Raw genomic sequence first — 13,687 nt, 5'->3', positions numbered from 1 at the left:
AGAGACTTATAAAATCCATTAGCACAGACAATATAAGAACTACCAACAGCTCGACTCAAGAGACCTGGCCCATTATTATTTTAATCACTAAAGAATCACTTTCATGTCTTCTGATTGGGTGGCATGCTTTTACAAATGCACAACAAAAAACAGCCAATAAAGAATGGGAGAGATACATACTTTGCTTGAGCTTCTGCTTGCATAAATATAAACTCCCATTTCCTGGCGAATGCCCGCTGCAGTCGAGCTAAACTCTCCTGAAAGAGAAGAGCATTTTCAAACGATCATAGTTTTTCCTGGGAGATAAGGCAAAATTTACTTAAGGTCATTATAACAACTTTTTAAAAAAGCTTTTGTATTTGGGGGCTTTATTATTGTTTTTGAAACTGACTGACGGTCAACAACAAATTAGATAAAAGATTTTCAGCACAACACAAGGCTTAACTTAATAATAGAAAAATGAAGAGGAGGACCAATGATTACATGTTAACAGTTCTCAGTTCAATATGAGAAAAACTTTGGTGGAAATCTATCTACACAGGTCTACTCAAGAGCTTACTTGGATTATGCAAACAAAGCCTGACTTCTAAAGCCTAGCCTAAATTAGACTGACTTTCTTTTTAAAGATTGTCATTACTTTATTATCTTCCTAATATCTTCTATATAATAATGTCTGAAGTACAAAGCCTGAGCCGTGGATTGTTACAATTAAAAGAGAGAGAGAGAGAAGGGAGAAACAAAGAAAAGATTACTTACAGCTTCGTAATCAGCAAGCTCCAGACGTGCTTTGTTCTGCATTGTTCTTTTGCACAAGTACACAGCTGCAGACAGACAGAGGTGTGTGAAAAACACTGCTCACACACACCTCAGCAGCCCTCAGGGCTTTCAAATGAGTTGTACTAAAATATTTGTAAACATTTAACATTTTTTCACACCATGCTTGTACCAAATTGCACCTGAGTGTTGCTTTGTTCTGATTGCTGAATTCATAACAAGAATAATTTACCTTACCCGAGGCACACTCATGCACACAACCATAACACAGGGTGATCGCAATTGTATTCACAGGTATTTGTTTGTAAGGTATAATAGTGCACAAAAATGCCTAGTAACACTTTATTTTAAGGTGTCCTTGTTACACGTTACATGTACTTACTATTATATTAACAATTAATTATGCATAATTACATGCAAGTAACCCTAAGCCAAACCCAAATCCTAACCATATAGTAAGTACATGTAGTTAATGAATATTACTCAGTACTTACATGTATAATTACACTGTAACAAGGACACCTTAAAATAAAGTGTAACCAAATGCCCTCACTCAAAAGTGGTTGTGTATTGGTATACTACCTAAATTAGTAAACTCGTACTTTTATTCATCAAGGATTAATTAAATTGATCAAATGTGACTGTAAAGACATTTATTCTTTTACTAATATATGTATATATATATATATATTATAAATGTTGACTTATGACCTTTGTTTAGTATTCAAAGAAATCATCATCAAAAAAAAAAAAAAAACCTGGCAAATAGCATTTACAATTATTTCTGCCCACAGTAATGGCTGCTGAGTATTTAGCTCTGCCATCAGAGGAATACATTACATTTTTAAATACATTAAAATAGAAAAAAGTGAATTTAAATGTTATAATATTTCACAATATTGCTGTTTTAGTGTTTTTTCTGATCGAATACATGCAGCTTTGGTGAGAATAAAGAGACTTCTTTCAAAAACATTTTTTTAAATCTTACCGACCCCAAACATTGTGTATATTGCGGACCCACTTTATATGAAGTGGCCTCAACAGCTTTCTTAATTAGATTATTAAACTCAAAGTAGTTAAAAAGGGGTTTTAACAAGGGTTTTTGCAAGTAGCAAACTTTGGAACCACTTTGATTAAACTTTTTTTAGTTTTTTGTTGTTTGCATTTTTTACATTGTCTTACAACCACATTTTACATACAAATACCCATGAAAATGAATGAGACTGAAATACAGTAAGCATAGTTAGAGTACAGCTCCCCTAGAAACCTGGATATAATGTTGAGGATGAAGGAATCAGTGTTTATGTAGTGACAACAAACACATGATCCAGCTGGAAGGATTTAATTAGGTTGTGTTTATATAGGCTAGTCTTATTAAAGCACACACACTCCATGATCTAGCTGATCTCCAGCCATCTGGAGGATTTCATTAAATACATGGTCATAGACCGGACTCAAAAAGATAAAGATAAAAATTCCCGCACAAAACTCACCATAGTCTGTGTTCTCAGGCTCCCAGCAGTTCGAGGGCCAGAAATACGGTGTCTGACAGATGAAAAATTTACAACATGAACTACATTACTCACAATAAGCAGCTCAGTTTTTGCAAGCACATATACTTTTAAAGCTCAGTTTGTATATAAATAGAAACAAGACACCTGCAGTTGTTTTTAATGAAAATCTAGTCACATTTAACATTGAATGCAGTGATTTATTGTTTATTTACATTAGAAAGTACTGATTAATTCTAATGAACAACATGAACTTAATGTGCAATTATTTGATGGAGCGTTCAGTATCAGAGCTACCAAATGTATTACATGTTATTAGGGCTACTATATCATGAACTCTAATAACATGCAATATATTTAGCACGGATGACGTATTTTAAAGTGTTTCCAAATGTTCCTTCTCAATATTGTTTCTCAAATCAGCAAAACAACTGACCTGAAATCTGTAGAATGTGCCGTCGTCTTTAAGAGTGAGCACATGGTCAGAGATGGGGAAGAAGTAGCCGTGAGCCGCCATCAGTGTGCCCAGATGAAGAGCCTCCACTAGAGAAACAATTAATAGTGTTATCAGGAGTCCGAATATGAAATGACAACCCAATGCCAAGATTTTTTTATTTGTGTGTTAGTTTTTTCAAATGACTGGCAAAAAATAGGTATATTTTTGTCCTAAACAAAATACTTTTATCAGTGTTTCTGCAGGTGTTTGAACCTGGCCCTTTTAGAACCAGATCAAGAATATATAAGGAGTAAATGGAAGGGAGCAGTACATCAATATGTAAACATCTAGGGAGCACAGAATGAGTTGTAATAAGTTTGAAAATAAAACTTCCATACAAATCTCCATGACTTTTAAATCATTATATATAGTTAAAAAAGCTTAAGGCTTGATTACGTCTGGTCCCAACCACTAGAATATGCAAATGAAAGCTTCAAAGAAGGTGAACAGGAAAACTCTCATTGCCATGTCATCCCTTCAGAATTATTAGAAACACTGTTTTAGGGATGATTTTCTTTCCAATAAATAAATAAATAAAAATAAATAAATAAATAAACAATCAAATCTATAAGAAGTTCCTTTTTCCCATTCTAATAGAAATTTAAATGAGACTATGACTAGACCTCTACAAGAGGAAGCATGGGAAAACTTTCTAGTGCAACATACTGAACCTGCACCACACACTCCTCAGCAGAAGGCATACCAGAGGGGTTATTTTCTGTTTTTTACAATATTTTACAATACAGTGTTTACTGTGAGTGTTGATGTTACAGCATGCCAGGCATGTTCATGAGGTAAATCCGACTACTCAGCAATGTAGCAAAGAACTGAACAGAGAGAAAGACAAAGAACTTTTTTAAAGTTCTTAATTTACATCTCTTCATTGTTCCAGGCAGTCTGCTAAGACTACGTTTACACTAGTGCATAATTTTTGCTATGGTTATGCCTGTTGTTTACACTAACTATAGCGTTTTCGACTCTCAAAAATGGAAACTTTCGAAAAAGCTGTAGACCCCATTTTAGTTTGAAAACTCTGGTGTTGCGTTTCAGTGTAAACAGACCAAAACTGAGACTTTTGAAAATGATGGCGTGGCTGCTGATATTCGCTCTGCAAATCCTTAACAACCGTGTAAATAATAACAACATCCTCATTGTTGTACCTGCATGAATTATCATGTGACATGCGTTTTCAGTTTGTGTAGTGTGGGAAGAAATTTCTGAAATGCAGTGAAAACACAAGTGCAGACGTGGATTTTTTTCATTTTAAAAACAAGGTTTTAAAACAAAAATGCACTAGTGTAAACAGGGCCTGACTATACTGAGAGGTTAACTGCACTTATCTGGTTGCTCTTTTTCTGTCTCAGAAGAGTCCCCAACACACACTTACTCACACACACACATGTCAAATCTGTCAAAGGGAATCTAAAGTAAAGGGATATACACCATACTCAGAAACAAACTGAATTTCCTCACTGTGTAAAGAAAAAAATCTCCTTAAACCTACTCCACCTCAACAATACTGCTAGACAGAGTCCAAACTGAAGACTTGAAAACAAGCAATTGTTTGTTTGAACAAATAAAACATTAGTTGCATATTGTTATAATTAAAAAAAATAAACAAATAACTAAAATAATTATATTTACAATTCACTAAAATACATAGATTTAGTTCATTGCAGCGTGCAGATTTTTTTTTTAGAAGAGTAGCTTGTCTATTATTAAACTAGTAATTTACACTAAACTTCTTACTTTTACACTAAAATGTCATAAAATTTTTGCAAAAGTAGTAAAAGATTATTGAGTAAATTATATATATATATATATATATATATATATATATATATATATATATATATATATATATATATATATATATATATATATATATATATATATATATATATATATACTTAAAGGGATATTTATTTATTTACTATATATATATATATATATATATATATATATATATATATATATATATATATATATATATAATTTACTCAATAATCTTTTACAAACTTTCAAAAATTTTATGACATTTTAGTGTAAAAGTAAGAAGTTTAGTGTATATATATATATATATATATATATATATATATATATATATATATATATATATATATATATATTATATAGAAAGCGATCCAGTAGTTAGAACATTTTTCCCAAACCTTTGGGAAACATAATCTTGTTTTTCAACGACTATCTGCTGTGTGTTACTTTAAAAATGTTCTCCTCCACTCCTTTTCTTCAAAGGAGTAACAGCAGATGCTGACATTAGCTGTTTGCCAACTTATAATTATGAATATGTAAATCCTAAAATTATGACTTTGACTTTAATAAAAAGACTGCATATGAATGAATCAAATTAAAAGTAGATATTTAATCTGTGCACATTACATTTGAAGCACTTTCAGTGATGTCATTAAAGAAAAGGCTGCATCACCTTGATCCTCGATACATAGATTCTTCAGCAGCCACTGGACAATGTCTGAGCCTGTAAAAGAAGAGAAGAAGGCTTCTGTTAAAAATGTAAGTAGATATTGAGTCTCATTTTAAACAGATAAATGATAAATGGGCTACTCTATAAAAAAATTAAATAAAGTCTCGATAGCAGGGTCTGCTAAAGAAAACCTGAAATATGATGTCAACTGAAAATTGCTTGTTTTATTTTCTTCATTTTATCAATAAACATGAATCAATAGAATGTGGACTCATACAAATGGTTTATTTTACCTCACCTAGTGTATTGATTTATTATAGGCTATTTATTGTATAAATAAATATCAAAGACTAAGATATCCTCTTGACGAATCTACATTATTAAAACTGAAAAAAAAAAAAAAAAAAAAAAAAAAAAAAAAAAAATATATATATATATATATATATATATATATATATATATATATATATATATATATAATAACAATAAAATTCCTAATAGTATTTCCAATAATTGCAAACAAAATAGCTGAGATCTCATGACAGCTTTTGGGTGAACTATGCCTTCAAGTATTAATGGCCATTTTACAGTGAATAAGAAATAAATGGTGTTTAATTTAATTTCACATTTTTTGGTGTTCATTGTTTCACCTTCATCCTGGTCACTGCTAAATTATTAGACCGTGAACTGTTTCTAAGAAATATATTTCCGAGATAACCCTTACTGACCAATCAAATCCAATAATCCCAAAATATGCACAGAGCCCCTATAGCCTCAGCCAATCAGCAGTGAGAGGCGTGTCCCCTGAGACAGTAGAAGCCAAGAGTGTGAGACACTTTTTAAAGCATAGAGAGGTAGAGACTGGGGTATTAGAGCTTGAAGCTGGCCTTTTAATGAATCCTCTGAGGGATCACAGTCAGAGGAATGAAAGAATACTCTTCTGAGAATTTCTATCTTGCTTTTTCATTCCTAATCCTGCCTTTATGGTATATACAGTATACCATCTGCTCTCTTCTGATTTGTTAATAGTGCAATAATCATTGTTAAATAAAAATTAAACATTTTTTATTATTCTTTTCAAAATTAATAATGGATCCAGTTATTTCCTTTCTTTCTGTTGTTTTCTTCTCAAAGATGTTAAATGAATATTCTAAATTATGGTCCACAGAATACCACAAACAAAATTTTATCTCATCCCTATTTTGTGAAAATTAACTGTAAAATTATGGTTTCTGGCAAATGACAGCATGCCACTGATGTGGTCCATAAACATTAGCTTGAAATTAACCCGGAATATTCGATTAGCTGCATTTATAATAGCTGTTTCCGGCTGTTAGAATGAAATCTAAATACCTATAATGAGTCAAATCTTCCAACCAACTAGTTCAAACCCTGTGATTTATATCCAGAATTGTGCTTCTCCGCCAGAGCAATGCAGGCCAGAGACCTTTGATAGAGATCAGACTATCAACAGAGATCAGTACACGAAGGGCTCTGGTACTGGCGCTACACTACAGAGTTCTGGCTGAGTTTTTATTGTGCTGGTCTTCAGGCTTGCTGTGGGGCACTGCCTCTTGCTGAATCCTGCTTTCTGGAACCGCCAGCTTGGAACCACAGTGTACATAAAACAGTTGTAGGGGAATTACCAGAGAAGACACTGGGAATCTTGGAGAGGAAACTCTTCACTGTACGGATAGGTATGCCGTTTTTTTCATCCTGCATCCTGGCAATCACATCCTCCATCTGAACAACAGAGAGAAAGACACACGAGACTAAATTAAAACATATGTGCTCGTAATTCTCCTGCAACAACAAAAAAAAAAGTTTCAATATTCCAAGAGGTGCAAATAGGATTTATTAATTTAAAATATATTTTTTTATAAAAATAGTCATTCGAATTTTAATTGCATCTAATGAAGGAAACACTTTCTTTCTGTTCAAATTCTTATATTATATAATATAATAATAATGTTAGGTAAAAACCTAACTAAGTTAGGTTAGCCTGAATGTAGTGTAAGTCGCTTTTGATAAAAGCGTCTGCTAAATGCATAAATTATTAATATAATGTAATATTGGATATATTAATATAATATATTGGATTTAAACACTCCATTGAAATTAAATTTGGGGAGCCAATCAGGGCTCAAACATAATGAATGAATTTCAAAAATGTAAAACAAACTAATAAACATAATATAATAATATATCTATTTTCTTTGCTAGATCTACACTCGGGACTCAAACATCAAGTCAGGACTCATGAATATTATAGCCAATCAAAGTGAAGCATGAGGCCACAGAGACCTGAGATGAGAGCCCACAGGACGCTTGTCAGAAGGATCAACTCAGCCTTCAGTAAAAGAAGTCATTGGATATAACAACCCTATTTATTAGATGAAGAGAATCCAAGGGCAGAGTGGGACCGAACACGTCACCCGCTCATTGATCCGCTGACATTTGGACTGTTCTCAGAGACGCTCTGAGTGTAAACAAGGCGAGCAGCGTCGCCAGGGAACTCACACTCTGGACATGTGACTGAGTACTTCACAGATGCCATTGACATCATTCCAGTGTAAGATCACGTCGAAATCAGGTCAACAATATGGGCCCGGGAGAGACCTGACATATGGAAGTGTGTGTGTGTACATATATGCACAACGTGTTGTGAAAGCATATGAGCTTGTACCTGTGAGTGTTTAGATGGGCAGATGGATTGAGTGAGAAAGAGAGAGAGTTGTTGCAGTTTCCCCAAGAGGAGGCCCAGTAAACATGTAAAATTACATCAGTGGGTGCTGCACTGAAGCGGAGCGTTTCTTTAGGCTGTAATGCCTTTGGAGAGAATTCTAACAGAAAATGTCGTTAAATTCCCTTGAAACCATTATCATGACTCCAGAAATAGCTTTCTTTTTTAAAATCTAGAGATGAAATGCTTTTGATGGCAGTTACTAACCACCTACAGTGCACACGCACTCACTGAGGGAGAGAGAATCGCACATATACTTTGTCGACAATGCAGACCTTGCTGGTGGGCAAACACTGAAGTGCTAATTTAAGGTAATGAGGGATCTGAGCATTCCACTCACACTCACGACCATAAAAGAAACATTTTAGAGAGAAAGATGGAGAGAGAGAGAGAGAGAGAGAAATAAAGATAAGCATATCTCAGCTGTATGGTGCAATGATTTGTGATGATATCAATTCCCTAAAGCCTCACTGGCATCAGCTGTACTACCGTAGCCAATCTGTGGCCTGAAGTTCGTTTAAACTGATGCAGAGATTCATGGGTAAATGTAAACTGTTGGCTTTAACTCCTTTTTTAAACTAAATTAATTTAATTGTTACCAGTAAATTTTAAACCAGCAAAATTAACCGTTTATTGAAGCTGTTTTGGGAATTAAATATTTGGTTTTAATTAAACACAATATTAGGATTCATTAATTTAATTAGACATACAAATATCTGCTGACAAAATCTGCTTAATAATACAAAAAATATAAACTACTGTTAAAAAAAACTATTTGAATTTTTTTTTTCAAGAATATATTAAATTGATCAAATGTGACAGCAAAGACAATTTATATTTAAAATAAAATGCTGATATTTTAAACTTTCTATTAATCAAGGAATCCTGAAAAAACATTGATAATAATAGGAAATGTTGCTTAGTCAGTGGCATATTAGAATGATTTCTGAAGGATCATGTGACACTGAAGACTGGAGTAATGGCTAAAAATAAATCAACCTTGGAATCACAGGAGTAAATTACATTTTCAAATATATTCAAATAGAAAACAAATATTTAAAATTGTAATATTTCACAATTACTGTATATTTGTGATCAAAAGTCTTGGTGAGACTTCTTTAAAAATTTAAAATTAATAAAACTTTTTTAATCCCAACTATAAATGTATATTTTTTTTGTTTGCAGCGGATTTGAGCAGATAGTAGCTGTCACAGTGCCTGCAACATACAATACCACTTCACACACTGGGAAATTATGGCCAACTCAATTATTCATTTACTAAATTACTTCAGCTTTGTCATTGACTTGTGGCAGACTGTGTCCTGTCCTCACTACTGACACATCTTAAAATATATGATATTCCTTGCAGTCCTTGCATACCAAAGTAATTACCTCCACGTGCCCTGTATAAAGACATTTCAACATTTATTTTGGGTGTCAACTGCACAGCAATAGCTTGGTCTGGCTTCAAACTACTCAGTGAAGATTTTCTGTCTAACAAAAGATTTAATTTAGTTCCCAGTTTAAACATCCTTTTTATAAACCTAAAACTGATATTAGAATCCGTTTCAGGTATCGTGTAGTATTAAGCATCACAACAGATTTCAACATTGATAATAATCAATGCCTTGGTGAGAATAAGAAACTTAAAAAAAAAAAAAAAAAAGAATCAATAAATAAATAAAAATAGCATCACCCCCAAACGGTTGTGTATATAACTGTAATACCATGATACTTTTTTGTTACTGTGTGCTAATACACTAATAATGTAACTGTGGCAACTTGGGACAAAGAAAAGAAAATACGGATACAAAGCAAAGTATCACAGCAGATATATCAACTGGGAATCACATCAAAGCTTATTCATGAAGCACAAGTGTGCACTTACAAAAAAACAAAAGGCTTGATCCAAAATCGTCCATACCAACTAATTAACAGAGACAGGCACAAAGAAAAACACTCACACGCATAATCAGACTTCCTCTATGTTTAACCCTGCGACCCTGAGCTCTGATATCCCATGTGACACCACTTCTCTCTCTCAGTAGCAGACAGCTGGAGTTCAGAGCGCTGGTGACAGCACAAGTGTCTTTTGATGATTATTTTGCACCAGAGAAGTGAAGAAGTCTTAGTTGTCGGACACAGACAAGGTTATTGCAGGAATGACATGAATTTTAGATCTCTCCTGCTCATTCCCCCTCATCCCTCACTCCCTGTCTCTCATTTTACAGCCACCCCCACTTTCTGTTTCCTAGGCAACCAGGGTGATGATGACATCATATGCATATGTCAGCCTAGGAAGAGACAGAAAGAAAAAGATTCAGATGTCTTTAAGTGTATGCATAAGATAAATTAGAGAAAGGAAAGCAATCAAGAACAATAAACAAGATGTTTTTCTACAGAACACTTGTGGCAACAGATGCTGTCACTCACTTTAAGATGGTAAAATGTCAGACTGTCTTGTACATAAACTACCGTTCAAAGTTTGGAGTCAGAATGTTATAGAGTGATATAGAGGCTAATATTCTGTAGCTCAACTTTAATACAACAGCTTAATAGTAGGTTACATTTAAGTTTATAAACAAATTCAGATAGAAATGCCCGATACTTGATTATACTGTCAGTTGTTTGATTGATCAATTAATCTTATATCGTGTTTTTGTGCTATATCTTGTGCACAATCCCCATCTAAGCAGTTCAAGCTTTAAGTACCACTTCAAATCCTACAAAGCCCCAGGCGCTACTACAAGCAATGCACTTCACCAAACCCAGTGGCACAGAATGAGTCAGGAGTCGTAGCAACAGAACATAGTCCAATAGAATGCAGGGGTCTTTCAAAGTCAACCTACTTTAAAACGTCTGAAAGCTGAAGCTAAAAAAGAAAACTAGTGAAAATCACTTAACACCTGCCTCGAACAGACTGACAAACTTCCATTGAGAGGCTTACATGTTCAATCAACTGGATATAAACAAAATATTTATTTCTATGTTTCTAAATCTATTGAATGATTTATATGTCTGCCACAGTAGTATAATTTAAAGAATGTCTTATGTCCTTTTAAAATAAGTTTGCTCTTTAAAAAAAAAAAAAAAAAAAAAAAAAAAAAACATACACAAACACACAACCTTACACTCTATATTTGGCCTTCCATCTTTTGTCTTCCATCTGCGTGAGAGCAGAGACCAAAGGTATGAGCGCCCTTTCACAGAAAAAGCACATGAATATTCAATACAGCATTACACATAATTGAATATTCAACATCAGAGAAAGCACTGCTCAGTTATTCACTGAGAACATGATGTGGTTCTTAGCATAAGAGAGCACACTATCTGCTAAGAGTCATGACACACACACACACACACACTTAAAGTTTCCAGCTGATTTAATGGCTTTGAAGTCTCGCTCCAGTCATGCTCACGAACATACAGGTCCTTCTCAAAAAATTAGCATATTGTGATAAAGTTCATTATTTTCCATAATGTAATGATAAAAATTAAACTTTCATATATTTTAGATTCATTGCACACCAATTGAAATATTTCAGGTCTTTTATTGTTTGTAATACTGATGATTTTGGCATGCAGCTCATGAAAACCCAAAATGCCTGTCTCAAAAAATTATCATATTTCATCCGACCAATAAAAGAAAAGTGTTTTTAATACAAAAAAAGTCAACCTTCAAATAATTATGTTCAGTTATGCACTCAATACTTGGTCGGGAATCCTTTTGCAGAAATGACTGCTTCAATGCGGCGTGGCATAGAGGCAATCAGCCTGTGGCACTGCTGAGGTGTTATGGAGGCCCAGGATGCTTCGATAGCGGCCTTAAGCTCATCCAGAGTGTTGGGTCTTGCGTCTCTCAACTTTCTCTTCACAATATCCCACAGATTCTCTATGGGGTTCAGGTCAGGAGAGTTGGCAGGCCAATTGAGCATAGAAATACCATGGTCAGTAAACCATTTACCAGTGGCTTTGGCATTGTGAGCAGGTGCCAGGTCGTGCTGAAAAATGAAATCTTCATCTCCATAAAGCTTTTCAGCAGATGGAAGCATGAAGTGCTCCAAAATCTCCTGATAGCTAGCTGCATTGACCCTGCCCTTGATAAAACACAGTGGACCAACACCAGCAGCTGACATGGCACCCCAGACCATCACTGACTGTGGGTACTTGACACTGGACTTCAGGTATTTTGGCATTTCCTTCTCCCCAGTCTTCCTCCAGACTCTGGCACCTTGATTTCCGAATGACATGCAAAATTTGTCCAAAAGTCCAGTGCTGCTTCTCTGTAGCCCAGGTCAGGCGCTTCTGCCTCTGTTTTTGGTTCAAAAGTGGCTTGACCTGGGGAATGCAGCACCAGTGGCCCATTTCCTGCACACGCCTGTGCACGGTGGCTCTGGATGTTTCTACTCCAGACTCAGTCCACTGCTTCCGCAGGTCCCCCAAGGTCTGGAATCGGTCCTTCTCCACAATCTTCCTCAGGGTCCGGTCACCTCTTCTCGTTGTGCAGCATTTTTTGCCACACCTTTTCCTTCCCACAGACTTCCCACTGAGGTGCCTTGATACAGCACTCTGGGAACAGCCTATTCATTCAGAAATTTCTTTCTGTGTCTTACCCTCTTGCTTGAGGGTGTCAATCATGGCCTTCTGGTCAGCAGTCTTACCCATGATTGCGGTTTTGAGTAATGAACCAGGCTGGGAGTTTTTAAAAGCCTCAGGAATCTTTTGCAGGTGTATAGAGTTAATTAGTTGATTCAGATGATTAGGTTAATAGATTGTTTAGAGAACCTTTTCATGATATGCTAATTTTTTGAGATAGGAACTTTGGGTTTTCATGAGCTGTATGCCAAAATCATCAGTATTAAAACAATAAAAGACCTGAAATATTTCAGTTGGTGTGCAATGAATCTAAAATATATGAAAGTTTAATTTTTATCATTACATTATGGAAAATAATGAACTTAATCACAATATGCTAATTTTTTGAGAAGGACCTGTACACAAAACACTGATTCACTCGCTTACACACCAACACATGCCATACGCTCACACACAAAAAGGCCACACATTCTGTCATGAGAACACAAATGTGCACAAAACAAACAAACGCTCACACACTCGCTATTAAATGGGTAGGAGGACATTAATTCAGTGTTAAACTCGCCTGCAAGCTAATTCAGACTGCTTATATGACCCTGAACCTTCCAATGTATCAACCCGTTCATTCTCACATACAAATGCACAAACCCATGTACACAAACAAGCAAACACATCCATGATCATGCTGTACATGTCTACTTTCTGCACACAAATGGGTGTTTTTGAAAAACTATTTTGTAAAAGACCATCCCAAAAGCTACAGTGCATTCTCCATTATGCATAATATAAATCATATTTAGTAAGCTAATGCTTCACCCACACACACACAGTTTGAGGATGGCCTTTAAAGGGTGCCACTGTATAACTCTCTCTCTCTCCCACACACACACACAAACACAAGCTTCTGTCAGGGAGTTTTTCCTAACAACGTCCTTTTCTTTTGACTCTAAAACTGTTTCACTTCCAAAAAAGTACCATGACATTAACTTTGGACATTCTAAAAACTACCATGTTCTAGTATGGTATTTTGGACTTGTATAACCTTGCAGTACATTCCATGGTAAATATGTTTCAGTACCATGATATATATCAAAGTTCCATGGTATTGCTAACTTACACCAGTA

The 13,687-nt window shown here is 34.8% G+C and overlaps 1 protein-coding gene across 3 annotated transcripts in view; it reads right to left on the bottom strand.

Annotated features, from left to right (window-relative positions):
* LOC132111448 (regulator of G-protein signaling 7) overlaps window positions 1–13,687 on the bottom strand; it is a 47,983-nt gene that overhangs the window by 9,602 nt on the left and 24,694 nt on the right. For all 3 annotated transcript variants that reach the window (XM_059518744.1, XM_059518746.1, XM_059518745.1), the window contains exons 3-8: window positions 6,871–6,967; window positions 5,228–5,278; window positions 2,722–2,828; window positions 2,268–2,319; window positions 757–821; window positions 181–257 (exon numbers count right to left, since the gene is read on the bottom strand). In XM_059518744.1, coding sequence (XP_059374727.1) covers window positions 181–257; window positions 757–821; window positions 2,268–2,319; window positions 2,722–2,828; window positions 5,228–5,278; window positions 6,871–6,967 — 449 coding nt within the window. The remainder of the gene's footprint in view (window positions 1–180; window positions 258–756; window positions 822–2,267; window positions 2,320–2,721; window positions 2,829–5,227; window positions 5,279–6,870; window positions 6,968–13,687) is intronic.

This window comes from Carassius carassius, chromosome 31, assembly GCF_963082965.1.
Source record: "Carassius carassius chromosome 31, fCarCar2.1, whole genome shotgun sequence".
In the NCBI taxonomy this organism is placed as follows: Eukaryota; Metazoa; Chordata; class Actinopteri; order Cypriniformes; family Cyprinidae; genus Carassius; species Carassius carassius.
The sequence above is the reverse complement of the archived record's forward strand: the minus strand, read 5'-3'. Positions and strand labels throughout refer to the sequence as shown.